Source organism: Centropristis striata, chromosome 14, assembly GCF_030273125.1.
Source record: "Centropristis striata isolate RG_2023a ecotype Rhode Island chromosome 14, C.striata_1.0, whole genome shotgun sequence".
NCBI classification, from domain to species: domain Eukaryota; kingdom Metazoa; phylum Chordata; class Actinopteri; order Perciformes; family Serranidae; genus Centropristis; species Centropristis striata.
Window position 1 is genome coordinate 30327436 of NC_081530.1, and position 14935 is coordinate 30342370.

At 39.4% G+C, this 14935-nt stretch overlaps 1 protein-coding gene across 1 annotated transcript in view; it reads left to right on the forward strand.

Moving 5' to 3' along the window:
- dbpa (D site albumin promoter binding protein a) overlaps nucleotides 1–14935 on the forward strand; it is a 40941-nt gene that overhangs the window by 2273 nt on the left and 23733 nt on the right. The window contains exons 2-3 of the mRNA XM_059350162.1: nucleotides 5207–5475; nucleotides 6965–7172. Coding sequence (XP_059206145.1) covers nucleotides 5207–5475; nucleotides 6965–7172 — 477 coding nt within the window. The remainder of the gene's footprint in view (nucleotides 1–5206; nucleotides 5476–6964; nucleotides 7173–14935) is intronic.

The following is a 14935-nucleotide window of genomic DNA, read 5'->3' on the forward strand; positions in this document are numbered from 1 at the left end:
CTTCCTCCTTCTGGCCCGCTGGATTTTTTATATATTAGATGCTTCCTTTTTGCATTTGAAATGAAGTGATCGTGAGGAGGAGGAGGTGGTGGAGGTGGAGGACGATGGTGGAAGAAGAAGAGGGTTTAAAAAAAGCAACACAATCTGGAGTGGATGCCATCAAAATAGAGAGAAAGCAGCAGCAGCGTTGTGATTCTCCGCTCTGTTTAAATAAAGGTTACTGAGTGGGATTGAATTGTTTCCCATCCGCCAGCTGCCATGACAAATATTAACCAGGCTGCAGCTCTCTCTCTCTCTCCTTCCTCTCTCTCTCTCTCTCTCTTTCTGTGGGGATCATAACTCCCAGTCAGCTGCTGTCACACACACACACACACACTGGTTTTGTTTGGCTTGTGAGGACTCTTGCACGGACATTTTTAAACCTTTTACTATCCTGTCACTATGATAAAACGTCCTCACAATGGCCTGTCAAGATTCACAAATATGGATAAAATAAACAGAGAGAGGGAGTTTAAATGCTCCCTGCAGGTTGGCGACCCCTGGTGGCCTCTTGGTGCAACTGCAGCACTTTTTTTTTTTTATTCCTTTTGCATGATGAGGAGGAGGTGGAGGAGGTGGAGGAGGAGGAGGAGGAGGAGGAGATGATGGTGAGCGCGGCTGACAGGCTCTCCATGGAGTCAGAAGCAGCTCAGAGGCCCCGGCTACAGCCTCATTGTCAGCGCCCATAGAGCCGAATTCTCCTAATGACTGGTGATGCATTCAGGGGAGTGTAGAGAGAGAGAGGGAGAGAGAGAGAGAGAGAAAAGATGTTGCCGTGTGATGTTTTTTCAGTTTCCACGATGCAGAGTGGATGTTTCGCTCCTTCGCCCTCCTGGCTAGCTTTGTTTGACGCCTTCACAAACACCCACTCCATCTCGCACATCTCTTCCTCTCTGTCTGTCGTTCCCTCACATGTCTCTGAGTTTTTTTCTCTCCTCTTCATCATCACATCTCCTCCTCACAGCGCCCTGTGCTGATTTACATTTTCTCAGGCTTTGTCCTCATCTTTTACAGTGCACTCTCATTTATTTCCTCTCCTGCTCTGCTCTGCTCCTCTTCTCCTTCTCTTCTCTCCTCCTGCCGCCACTCTTGAAGGGTTTTCCTCATGACGCTTGAAGTCTCTTTTTAAATTCTTATGTTTGCATTCGTCTCCTTACTGTGGAGCCTGCAGGCGTGTTATTAATTTGTGTGCAAGATGAAATCTTTTGTGCCCTTTGACTTAATCACTTGTGCACACAAATTAGTAATTTATACTATCAAATCAATTTGTGCTCTTGCACGACTGTCATTTCACTCTAGATAGATAGTTTAGTCACATGTTGGTGTCGCTGAACTCTGCCTGTTAATGTATTTTTGCTTGTCCCTATAACAGTGTTTTTCGAGCACTGTGTAGCCTTATGAAGAGCACATAAATAGTGAAACTTGTCAGGGAAATCAAAGTAAGTTGTTTGGGTTTAGTGCATGCAACAAGAGTCTGACAATTGAAGCCAATGCAGAAATGTCTGAAAGTTGCATTCTTTCTAATGGCCACCAGGGGGCGACTCCTCTGGCTGCAAAAAGAAGTCAGATTGTATGAGAAAATTACCCTACATCTCACTTGATTTATTGCCCTTTGAAACATTCTTATGAGTTTATTTTGCTCCTACCTAAATAAGTAATGAATGTTCTCAAATCACTTAATTTGTGCTCTTGAATGACTGTCATGCCACTCTAGATAGATAGTTTATAGTTTAATAGTTTAGTCACAGGTTGATGTAGCTGAACTCTGGCTGCAATCCGCATCGTTTTCCCTTTCCTTGCATATACGTTTTGAATTTGCACCTAAAACCTGCAGAAAATAAAATGCAAAAACCTTGAAATAGAAGCAGAAAAAGCTAAATAAGTTGTTCCATTTGGCTGAGGTTGAAGAGTTAATGCATGAGTAAAAGCAAAATGTGACAAAGTGCAGTGGAAACGGGCTTAGAGAATCCATCACATGTCACTTAAACTGAAGCCTCAATCCTCAAATCTGTTTGCCTGTCGCCATTTTACGTCGCTTTTAAATCAAGTCGTCTCGTTGAGTTTCTGCAATTGTCTTAATGGTTGCAGCGGGGTTTCATGAGGTCTTTATTCCTTCTGTCTGCTGAATCCTTTGAGTTTGGTGTCGAGCAGACAGTTTAAAAGAAGCTGTCAGCTGATGATGATGATGATGATGATGATGGGCAGAGAGATTATGAGGGACTTGACTCTCTGCTCTCTTCCTCCCTCGCTCCATCTCTCCATCCTTCCTCTGCTGTTTTCACGTTGTAATCTCCTGTGTCTTTATGTTCTTTAATCCTTTTAAATTTAAATTTCCGGCCTTCCTGATGTTCTCTCTCTCTCTCTCTCTCTCTCTCTCTTGTTCGTTCTCATTACTCTGTCTTGCTCGGTCGTCCCAGCCCAGTTAAATATGCTCTTTTATTACTATTTTATTGGGTTTTATTATTCAGCGTACCATTTATTCAATATGCGCTTTTGGAGGCGTAATTCTGTAGGATAATATTATCAAAAGATCAGGGTACAAAACAATCACTCCGGTTCTTTCCATGTGCGGCAATTAAGTTTGGTTCTTGGCTTGCTTTGCAGGATTTTTCATTTATTTTTTCTGCTGATGCTTTATTGATGTCTTCTTTATCTATCTTTCCATCGGCCCCACTCCCTCCGTGTGAGGTCAGAGTGCAGGGTCAGTCAAGTCGACTTTATTTATAGATGCCTTTTAATGATTGCAACTAAGTGCTTCACAGAGCGCCGCGGGCACAAAGGCACCAACCTCAGCCGGTGTTCATCAAACAACAGCGGAGCCTCTGGAGCTGTTTGTTGATTGTTGTTTGTCTTTTAAAATGATTTTATGACACGATTGTGATGCAGCGTCTTCCAGTTGATTTAAGATATGGATCACAGAGCGATCCAGAAACTATCAGTCCATCAGAAAAACATCCAAAATTAGTCAGTTTCTAAGGTAATTCTCAAATAATAAACATAAGAGCCAGAACACGGGCTAAAGAGGCAGAATTTATGTACTTAAATAATCATTTTTGTGCCGTCTTAAAGGCTCTCAAAAGGGCAAAAATGATGTCTTTTGGTTGTTTGTTTGGTCAAATATTTCAGAAAAGTATGCAACTTTTGCCGAACTGTAGTGGCATATGGCAGTACCAGGATAAAGATAAATACTTGAACATGAGGTGTTCCAATAGCATGATAAAAGAAAATTCAGAAAGTCAGCCAATTGACTCAGTAATGACAATTAAAGAGCAATTTCTAAGGTTAGCATTAGCAACTAAAGCTACTGGTCCAACTTCTAACTAGTTTGTTTATCTTCGAAAAGTTGCAAAGTGCAAAGTATGCAAAGTATGATACCTTGATATTTGCTGGAATATTCAAATAAAAATTGTGCAGTTTTGAACACATGGTTAATGTTGTGAAAAAGAGCTTCATGGTTAGGGTTAGACACTAAAAAAATGTCTAATATTGAACTATTTACATTTACATACTTACAACCTCTCCTCTCTTGTCCTCTCCTCTCAGCTCTGTGTAAACAGCCTGCAGTTCTGTTTCTCTGAATTTTTGTCACCTGTCTGTTGGTCTCAGCAGAGTCAATCCTGGCTTCCCAGTTGCTCCAAGGAGCGCAGAATTTTATGTTTTTGACAGCATTCGGTTAATGTAAACACTTGATTTTTGGGCAAAATTTTAAACCCAAATAAAAAAAATAAATGTGAATTTTGATTAAATAATGCTTTTATTTAAAAAAAAAAAGTCAGTCTTTTCTTCAATCGTTTTTTACATATTATCCATTCATCGAAAGGATGATAATTTGATGAAAATGTCTGTTTTTACAGTGTCTGTTTATGATAAATGGTTTGCCAGAATATGACCATTCTAATCCACATTGTGCTGTTTTGAACACATGGTTAATGTTGTGAAAAGGAGCTTCATGGTTAGGATTAGGCACTAAAACTACTTGGTTTATGATAGGCAAGAAGAACATGGTTTGGGTTAATAATAATACACTTTTGTGTGTAACTAATGGACTCAGTTAAACAGATTTAGGTGACATAGAAGAGGCCATAGAACGTGACGTATCTATGTTTCAAAGTTAACAAAAATAGCAATGAGTTAGCCCACTTTACTGCTGCCACTAAACTCTTGATCGTTTACGTTACTGTTATCACACAGAATCCATGATTGTACTTTCTGACGTGCTGCATTTCATTAGAGATGAGGACAAGAAGGGGTTAAATCACCCCAAAGGTTAAATTCAATAAGAAAAGCACTAAACTATTGTTCGCTTTCAAGTTGTATCATTCGCTCTGGTTTATGAGAGGAGTAGCTCCTTCACTCTTAAAATATGCAGGAACATTTTTTCCTCTTTTACAATCTTTTTTTGCTCAAAATGAAATGTTTTATGGCCACGGTTCATCTCATAATTAGTTGACTTGGTTCCAGACTGTATTAGTAAAACTTGAAAACAGCAAGAGTGTGTTTTATTACTCATGAATTCAACTTTTCATTTCTGAAGTGTGAGGAAATAGAACGCTGCTAATGTAGAAAATAAAAGGCATGGGTGTTTGTTTGCCTGAGGGAGTCAAACCTGTGACCATCTGGACCAGATTCTTCCTGTAAACACTTCCAGTATGTTATATGATCATTTTGTGTCCACAGTTTTATTAGAGCTTTGATATTTTTTTTGTAATTGCGGATACAAATCAGCAGACATGCACACATGCATGCATGGCTTCGTCATGTGACCTTTTTCAGTTTTAAAGATTAAAAGCTGAAAGTGTTTCTGTGGTGGACACAGTGTGTTGGAATGAGAGACCGCATCAGTTTGAAAAGTGTGTTCTGCAGAGTCAATAAATCACTGCCACATTAAGCTGAAGGCAGTTTGATTACAGTAAACAAATGAGATTTTCTCTGTGCAGCCAGACTCTCGGCTGCCGGTTTGTTTTCCAGCACAAAATACTGAACATTTTTCACTCCCTGATACTCAAACTCGTTCCTTCGAGCTGCATAGTTTCAGCTGTTATCTGTTATCTGTCCTTTCACCCTTCAGCTCAGAGGCGAGGGAGAGGTTACACTTTGGGCGGGAACAGTTTGTCTTTGAGTATCAAGATGAAATAATCTCACACACTCACTCCTCCCTCCTCTCCAGACAAAGACAAACTGGTGGACTCTGATGAAGACTCTCAGGGCGTCAACGCCGGAGGCCCCGGTGGCGTCGGAGGGACCCCCGGCTCCGGCTCCTTGAGGCCCAACTCGCAGTCGGCGTTCCTGGGCCCGCTGCTGTGGGAGCGGACCCTGCCCTGCGACGGAGGCCTGTTCCAGCTGCAGTACATGGACCTGGAGGAGTTCCTGACCGAGAACGGGATGGGGCTGCACAGCAACGGGCCGAGCTCCACCAGCGCCCAGATCCCCTCTCAGGTGAGACTGGAGGAGACCAAAGCTGGAGCTCGAAAAAGATTTATTTTCACTTTACAAGCTGTTTTCCCAGCGTGAAGGTGAACTAGGAAAGATAAAAGCAAAATATCCTTCCATCCGACATTAAATTTAGCTTCAAAAAGTCGCTTGTTGACTTTTTTTTTTATTAAACAAAGTTGAAGTGATGTTTCGCCACCGTACAGAAGTCAAACGCATCGTATCAAGAGACCAAAAAAGTCTGAAAAGAAGCTGAAAACCACTTGAGTTAACACTTAGCTTCTTCCCTAACTTTCTTAGAAGTTACACTACAGGCCAAAAGTTTGGAATCAAGATAAAATTTGTACAAAAAAGATCATAGTTTCATTGCTGTACTTTGCAACAATATAAACATGATGATTATATAAAGAGTCACTTATTAGAACACATTTTGACTCTAATTATCAGGTCTTTGGGTTTTTATTGCTTAGACTTTGTGTATCCTTCTTTCCTTAATGTATAAATCTGAACTCCTGTGAACTCAGAGCTTTAAGAAAGTTTTTGCTGACGAGGTTGTGAACACCACCAGGGGGAAAGTTTATATAACAATAATAATACTACTAATAATAATAATAATAATAATACATTTGATTTATAAGCGCTTCTCTAACACTCAAGGACACTGTACAATAATTTGAACAAGACAAAACAGGGAAGGAAAACAAGACACAAGAAATAAAACCAAACAAAGAGTGCAGTACAGTGACAAAGAATAATTAAAAAAAAAAAGGAAAAAAGAAATATGTTGCAATCATACGGAGTAAGCTAATTGGAACAGATGAGTTTTGAAGTTTATATGGATTCTACTCGTGAACACAAAACCCCAATTAAAGCAGAAATAATTAACTTATCCTGTGTTTACGAGTCATTTGCATCTAAAAAAACATTCAATATAAACAACAATAATTTCATAGTTAGATGCAAACAAGTGACACAACAAGAAAAGGGTTATTTGGCTTAATTTCCTCTGATCAGGTGAACAAACAAAGCAAACAGAAATGCCTCTCTATCTTGTAATAACATGTAAAAACTCAGAATAATGAGGTTTTCCTGCCTCTCCCACTCTGTGACATTATTACAGCATTAACTCACTTTAACCTGCTTCCTCATGTTAGTTTGCTCTGAGCATCACTTTCCTCTTAAAGTGTGTTTGTGGAAACGCTTTAGGGGCTGTAAACAAACAAACCTCTCTCATTGTTTCTCTGTTTTAGAACGAAGATCCATTTTAATTTGAAAACAAAGAACCATTGTCTCCGGTTGGCATGTGGTGATTTTAAAATATTAACCAGAGGCTCTGCAACCTTTCAACAACTGAATTTAATTTTGAATGAATCGGACGAATCAAACACAACTTGATTTAACAGGATTTAACGCTCTTCTCTTTGTTTACGTCGTAATTTAGACCGATGTTTGTCAGAATCTTGGACATAAATTAATTTATCTGTTTTCCCTGCAGAGCTCCCAGTCGGCGGTGCCCAACCAGAGCTCCCAGTGCCCCCCCAGCTCTCCTCCGCCCTGCTCCTCCTCTTCCTCCTCCATGTCCTCCTCATCTTCCTCCTCCTCGCTGCTGGGACTGGAGACCGTCCAGCCGCAGCCGCCGCCGCTGCCACTGCCACCTCAGCAGCAGCAGCAAGGCATGATGGGAGGACCCGAGTGTCAACATGGTGAGTGAATAAGCAGATTTTGGCTTCTGGGCTTTTTCTCTCCTGTCTCCTGCAATATATAAAGCAAAAAAAGTCCTGCACCTCTATGCAAACAACACAATCCTGATTATAAGTGGGGAGAACTTATAATTCCAGTTTTAATGCTATAAATTGTAAAAACAGAAAAGCTGAATTTCTTTCATAATATACTTGACAAAAATTGGAATAAATGGAATCTGAAGAAAGCTGCAGAGTCGGATAATTTGCATGATTATTGCAGCTTTTAAATGCTAGTGGCAAGCTTAAAGGGGACATATTGTGCTCATTTTTAGGTCCATACTTACTCCTAGAACATGGTAACAAAGTTTAATAGTCAAAATACATTTTTTTTTCCTCATTTTGCTCACCTCTATTCACCATCTGTCTGAAAGGCTACATTCTAGCGCCTGTCTCTTTAAATCTCTTTTTAAATCCCTATATTTTTCCAAATGCCCACAAGTGTTACCGATATTAGAAAAAAAATTGGTCTCTTCATGCTATACATATTGAACTATTTACATTTTTACAACCTGAACCTCTCCTGTCCTCTCCTCTCGGCTCTGTGTAAAAACAGCCCGTAGTTCTCTCCGAGTTTCTCTGAATTTTTGTCACGTGTCTGTTGGTCGTAGCAGAGTCAGTCACGGCTTCCCAGTTGTGCCAAGGAGCGCAGAATTTAATGTTTTTGACAGCAATTTGTTAATGCAAATAGTAGATTTTTGGCCCAAATAAAAGTTTAAAATAGTGAATTTTGATGAAATAATACCTTTTAATCTTATCTTCTTAAAATTTTCTGACGGAAATGTTTTTCACACATTATGCATTCATTGAAAGGATGGAAATTTGATGAAAATGTCTGTTTTTACATATTCTGTTAAAAATTAATTACTAAATTGTCCTTTAATCATTCACTTTATCAGACACGCCAAAGACTTTAAACGAAAGGAGGTGATAAGAGGAAAGTGTTTAATATCTTTAATATCTTAAAACGTTACAGAAATGAACAGATATGCGAGATCGTTTCTCACTGGAGCTCCTGAGAAATCTGCAACGAGATTAAAATCGACGTCTTCACGTGAGACGGCAACATTTGCTCAGCAGCTAATGCAGCCAGACACACATGCAGCTGCTTTGATGTGATCTGGCACTAATGAGGACACAGACTCATGATGCATTACATTAACTAACCCTTCCACAATAACCAGAGTAGGATTTTGTCTAATTATATCTCTGTGTGATAAATGGCTGACACGTTGTTCTCCTCTTCTCTCTCTCTCTCTCTCTCTCTCTCTCTCTCTCTCTCTCTCTCTCTCTCTTAGCCTGTTTTCATCCAATATATATTCATAATTTATTGTTTCCTCTCTCTGCTGCTTTGATGTGAACCACAACTGCAAGAATATCACAAGAGCAGTTCTGTCTCTCTGTCTTTAATTAATTTTTTTTTCTTCTCACAAGTCTGACAACTTGCAATTGTGGTTAATTGAAACCACAAAGCCTTCTCTTCATAATGCTGACGCTCGGGTTTTTTTAATCCTGCGAGCCATCGATTGAATCATCGCAGCTAATTTGATGATTCACGGTGATTTATTGACACACATGTCTTTGTAAATGTTCCGCGTTTGTGTAGACATTTAAAGGCGGGACGAGACGATGACTAATGCAGCCTGTGCAGCTAGTTTGATTATATTTTACACGTTTTAGAGAGCTGTGATGCTATTTTAATGCAGGTTAAAGGCACAGACCTGTGGGCAGGCAGATTCACAGTATGCATGCAAAAAAAAGCAAGCATCAGTGTCCATCCTGCAGAGATAGAGATGGATAATGTTTGTTAATTCTGCACAGGGATTTATTAGGCAATAGCTTACTTAGCGAATCATTTTGGTGCATTAACTGATTTTTTTGGCTACTAGGGGGCGGTGCATCAGGCTACAAACACAACAATAACATATAGGCTAATCACCTTTATAGAATAGCAAATATGTCGGCAAGCTCACTTTGGTGTCTACCAACTCAAATATCTGCAGCTTTAGCGGCTACATGCTCCTCTGTGTTCACCAGCAAGTCACAACTTTATCGCTGTTAGCATGTAGCTAAAAAGAGTTTTATTGTTTCTTAGGAAAGTGCGGACAGTGAACCAAAACGAAAAGTGGAAAAACACAAAGAAAGTTGCAGAATCAAATAATATGCATGATTATTGCAGCTTTAACAGCTAGTAGCTAACTTAAAGGGGACATATTATGCAAATTTTTAGGTTCATAAGGTTCATACTTGTAATTTGGGTTTCTTCTAGCACATTTCATGTTTAATATACAAGAAAAACAGTTTATTTTTTCTTATTTTGCACACCTCTATTCACCATCTGTCTGAGACGCTCCGTTGTAGCTCCTGTCTCTTTAAATCTCTTCCCTAAAAAGCCCAGTCTGCTCTGATTGGTCAGCGTTTCTGAGTAGTCCCGTCTGTGCTTTTAGTGTCTTTGTACCATGTAGCATATTGTGGCATTTTTACATAAGAAATCAACAATTAATACATCAAAACCAAGCAGGAAACTATAATTGAACATGTTCCAGCAGAAATTGGGTCTGAAATTGGGGGGAAATTAACAGCATCTGCAACCAAAATTACAGGTTTCCCCGAGGTTAGCATGTAGCTACATGTAGCAGTGTATGTAGTGTAAACACTGCAGTAATGTGACCATAAACAGAAATCTGCGACGAGGTGATGTCATCTCGGGCTGAGAGTAGAAAAAACAGTTGGAAACTAATCGTTCAGATTGGTCCGAAACATGAAGTTTTACCCACAGTGATAACTTTTACACACATTTACTGCAGTATTTGAAACTTTGCAAGCATTTAATATGAACTTTATACATGGTCACATTACACAAATAAGGAAAAGCTTAATAGTTCCCCTTTAATTTGCACACAACAGCTACAAATATGTCCCAAACAGGAGGGAGAAGAGGCAGTGTGTTGTTGATCTGCAGTAACAGGTGCAGAGACTTAAAACTGTCATGTGTTTGTTAACTCAGTTGTTATTTGTGTGTGTGTTTGTCTGGGTGAAGCACTTTACACTCAGGCTGGATTTATAAAAGGTGCACGTCAGAGTCTCAAAGGTTAATTATAAGTTGGCGAGCTCCAACTGCTCTTCCCGCTTGTTGTTTAGAAAATGCTGCCCGACCAGGTCACTTCTGTGGAACTGTTTTTAATCACGTAGCGATAATTAGCTCCCTTTCTTTGTCCCGTATACCTACGCTTTCTCACAGCAGACTTTTATGAGGCGTTTGCAGGCAGCGACTATCAGAGAGGAGGATAAACTGCCCAGCAGGGTCTGAGAAATCTGACTGGAACATTGTGAAAATGGTCTTTTTTTTCTTCTTCTTCCCTCTGAGTCATAAGCAATAAGAGAGGAGATGTTTCACTGTGAGAGGGAGCTTGAAGAAAAAATAAATGAGTAGAAAAAAAACGAGTGGAAAACGAGACACAGACAGAAGAGAGAGGCATGAAAGGAAGCAGCAGAGTCTCAGCAGAGCGAATACCAATGGATACTGCTGCAAGGCTCTGAGTGTGTGTGTGAGTGTGTGTGTGTTCATATCTGCCTGAGTGCTTCTGTGAGTGTCTATGAAAACACGCCATCAGTGTGTGTGTGTGTGTGCATGTGTGTGTGCAGTGCGCTGAACTTTGAACGTGCATATGAGAGTGTCCTCTTTGTTTCGGCATTTGCATGCAACTGTTTAGGCTTTAATGTGAACATGCTCTCATATGTGTGTGTGTGTTTCTCTGTGTGTGTTAGTGTGTGTGTGTGCTCTTTATTCTGAATTATAAACACGTGACTGGGCCGAGCGTGATGCATCCAGCCAGAAATCCCTCAGGTCACTGTGGAGCTGAAGTGTTACTACAGAGCTGCAGAGAGAGAGAGAGTCATCCAGAGGAATAGATGGAAAATAGAGACTGGTTATAATAATCTGATCCATGTGCACATGTTTGCTTTGATTTTAATTCATTCTGGGCAAAAGGGGAAACGGCTTATACTAAAATATGGATGCATCTGTGGTTTTAGACGGTTTATGTTGTTGCTGAAAATGCAGTAAAAGCTACATTTTTTACATCTGATAGGATTCAAACTGAAGTCTTTAGCTGAAAATGGAGACTAAAAGTGTTACTAGAGCTGCTGTGGTGGAGCTGGACACGAATATTAGAATAAAATATGCAGATTTCCCCCTTTTCTGCTTTTATTTACCTAACAAAAGCAAACTAAACCTGCCAAATGTAGTTTTTGCTACAAGATTTTAGCCACACATTGCTAAAAATAAGAAGGTTTATGATGTTGCTGAAAATGCAGTAAAAGCTACATTTTTTTAACATCTGATAGGATTCAAACTGAAGTCTTTAGCTGGAAATGGACACAAATGGGGACTAAAAGTGTTACTAAAGCAGCTGTAGTGGAGCTGGATACAAATATTACAATAAAAAATGTAGAAAAAACAACAAACTGATCCTGTAAAAGTTAGTTTTTGCTAAAAAAAAATAAAGCTAAAATAATAATACTGCCTGGTACAACTAAAGGTACATTTGTTTGGATAAATATAATGATAACAACAACAATAGCTCACAAGATTTTAAGAGCTGATATCTGGACATTGTCCATGGTTTTCTTGATAATAACCAAAATCATCATAAAGAAAACCATGGAAAATTGCTAGATATCGGCTTCCATGACTGTATAAAGCTAGTTTTCAGTTGTTTGATGTATGTTTACATGTTTTAATGTTAAAAAAACACTTCAGTTTGCACCCGATGTTTGCAACTTGGTCTCACCAATCTGCGTACAAATGAAACGACTTTGAACTTTCAAATCACGTGCAATGCATACGCCAAAATCCTTTTTGTGTGCATATTTTGCATGCATATGTTATGCACAGGAATATTTACAAAAATAGCGACACTACCGGTTGCAGGACTTTTAAAGGTTCACTGTTCTTAAAAAAACAACAACATTGCAGTTTCGTTGAATTTAGGCTGCAAAACCACTGACCTAGATTTAGGGCAAAAAAGTTCCTGGTCAGACATTATAAAAGACAGTTTAAACTGTAAATACATGCATGTAAATGCTGGAAGTGAAGTAGTTATGAGGATATCACAAACCCCGTTCTTCTGGGTGACAGATTGGCGTATCATGTGGTTGCAAAATTGGATTTTGGTGTATGCATTGCATGTCATTTCAAGGTCTAATGTCGTTTTATTTGTACACCAATTCGAGAGGAAGGTCTGCTGTCTGAGACGCTCCGTTGTAGCGCCTGTCTCTTTAAGAACCCCTCCTTAAAAAAAAAAAAGTTCAGTCTGCTCTGATTGGTCAACAGACGACTGTAACGACTGTCACTTTTTACCCTGAAAACTCCCAGTAAAGACCTGTCTGCACCAAGAACAATAACTGCAATCACAACATAATTAAAGCCATTGATTCAGCTTTTATCAACCATATTTCTCATAATAGGAATGTCAATAGCAAAAAACAAGAAAACAGCAGCCACTTAAAAGCTTCTAAACCAAAAACTACACAATCGAACATGTTTCAGCGCTAATGTGGACGTAAATTGATCGTTCAGTTGGACTGGAAACGTGAGCTTTTTGCTGAATGTCCAACATTGTAACATATGACAGAAAATAAGGAAAATCATGACAGATCCCTTTAACTTGCAGTTCAAATCAGCTGTTATCAGGCTGCAGCTCGGACTCTTCCAGGTCACTTCCATCACTCAGAACCCTCAAACGCAGACTGTAAAAGCCCAGATCCCCGAGAGCGTTCTGCATGCTGCAGGACCATGAACTCATTGAACTGAGCTGTGGAAGGAAGCATCTGCTGCACGTATTTACACAGCTATTACAAAGGGCGGTCCTTAATGGTGATCCCTCGTACAACTGTACAGATTACTGCATGAAACGTGAAGCAACCTGGAGAGACTGAAACTGAACCACCACCACCTCCTCCACCTCCTCCACCACCCAGATCTAATCAGCTCTTCCTCTGCACGCCGCTGAGCCGTGCACCAAACTTCATGGGAATATGTGCAGTTTTTTAAATCCTGCTGATGAGACTGAAGTGCTGAAGCTTCAGCGGGAAGTGGAGACAAAAACAAACAAGCCGATCATGGAAAAAAAGGGCCCAACAGACAAACAAACCAGAGTTAACGTCGAGCAGCAAAATCAGGAACTCTCTCTGCAAACTGACTTTTACATTTTACCTATTTATATCCTGGATTTCAGGCCTCATTTTTAAAATATTTTCAGTTGGATTCAGAGCTGTATGACCTGATTCCTCTTCACCCACATGTTGTCAAATTTAAATGGATTTAATACAAAGAAATTGAACAGAATTAGGCTTGTTACGGCTCTTCGCGTTTCTCTAAAAGTGCCTTAAGGTTGACATTTATGTTTTTTATTGGAATTTCTCAAACTCCATTATCGTCGAAATTTGCATCATAGATTTCCTTTAAAAGATTATTCCTGATGACCTTCTGACTTTTCCTCTGGTGCTGCCAAGAGGTTGACATTTGGGGTTTTTAGTGAAATATCTCTGAAATATCTATCTTTATCCAAACTGTTGGATGGATTTCTGTGAAACTCTAATAATGTTGCCCAGAGGATTAATTGTAATAACTAGTTCAAAACTGACTTTCCCATCAGCCTCAGCCAATAGTATGTTCCTGCAGCACTTTTAGGAACACAGATCTTTGCAACATCTCTTCCAGTAAAGGCTGAAGCGGTAAACGTAAGATTACGGGGAAGTTACTGCGTCACCTGACAATCAATCATTCCAGAAATGTCGTCCTGAACCTGCAGCCTCTCCTCTCAACTGTACTTTCAGTTTAGTGCTAATTAGCCGCCGTTAGCATGTTAACAAACCAGACTAACATGACAAACATCAACATGCTCGCAATATGGTTTCAATTATCTTATTTTTATGCACATTTTATAAGTATTGCATTAGAAAACTGCATGTAAACAGCTTAATTTGTTCTATAGCTGCAAGTTTTTTGCTCACTTGAGGTTGTTTTTGCTTTCATCCATAAGGAGTTGATGCACTATCTTAGATATGGAAATGCCTCTAACGATAAGTTTTGACGTAGCGGACATTTTGAGAAACACCTTCATCCTTTTTTCAGCAACATCGTGCATTATTTACGATTTTTTAAGCATTGCCAAGTTGCAGCAATCATATCATGCAATCATTGCACACTATGGGTGTTAATGCAATGCAATGCTAATACTGTTTCAATTTGAAATAAGCACTGCCTTTGGGCTGTGTTTTATCTTATTTTTATGCACATTTTTTTAAGTATTGCATTAAAAAACTGCATGTAAACAGAAACATTTGTTCCATAGCTGCACAAAAGAAACATTTTTTGCTCACTTGAGGTAGTTTTTGCTTTGATGCAAAGAGTTGATGCATTAACAGGGATATGGAAATGCCTCTATCAATACGTTTTGACGTCCTGATCAGCTGTTTCGGCTGTTGGCGTCTTGCTGAAGTTTGATTTTATCTGCATGAATCAGAGCCAACACGTGCTGACATGAAAGAACAATTGAAACTTGTCCAGTTGAAGCAGATTCCTGAAGAGCTCTCTGCTTTATTCTAATGCACATGACTTAAATAGCAGCTTCTGACAAAATGCCATAGCTTATTCACTCCAAACCAGTTAATGGAAACACGCTTTGATTTGCATTTCATTTGTGTGAGCGTTTAGCTTAAGT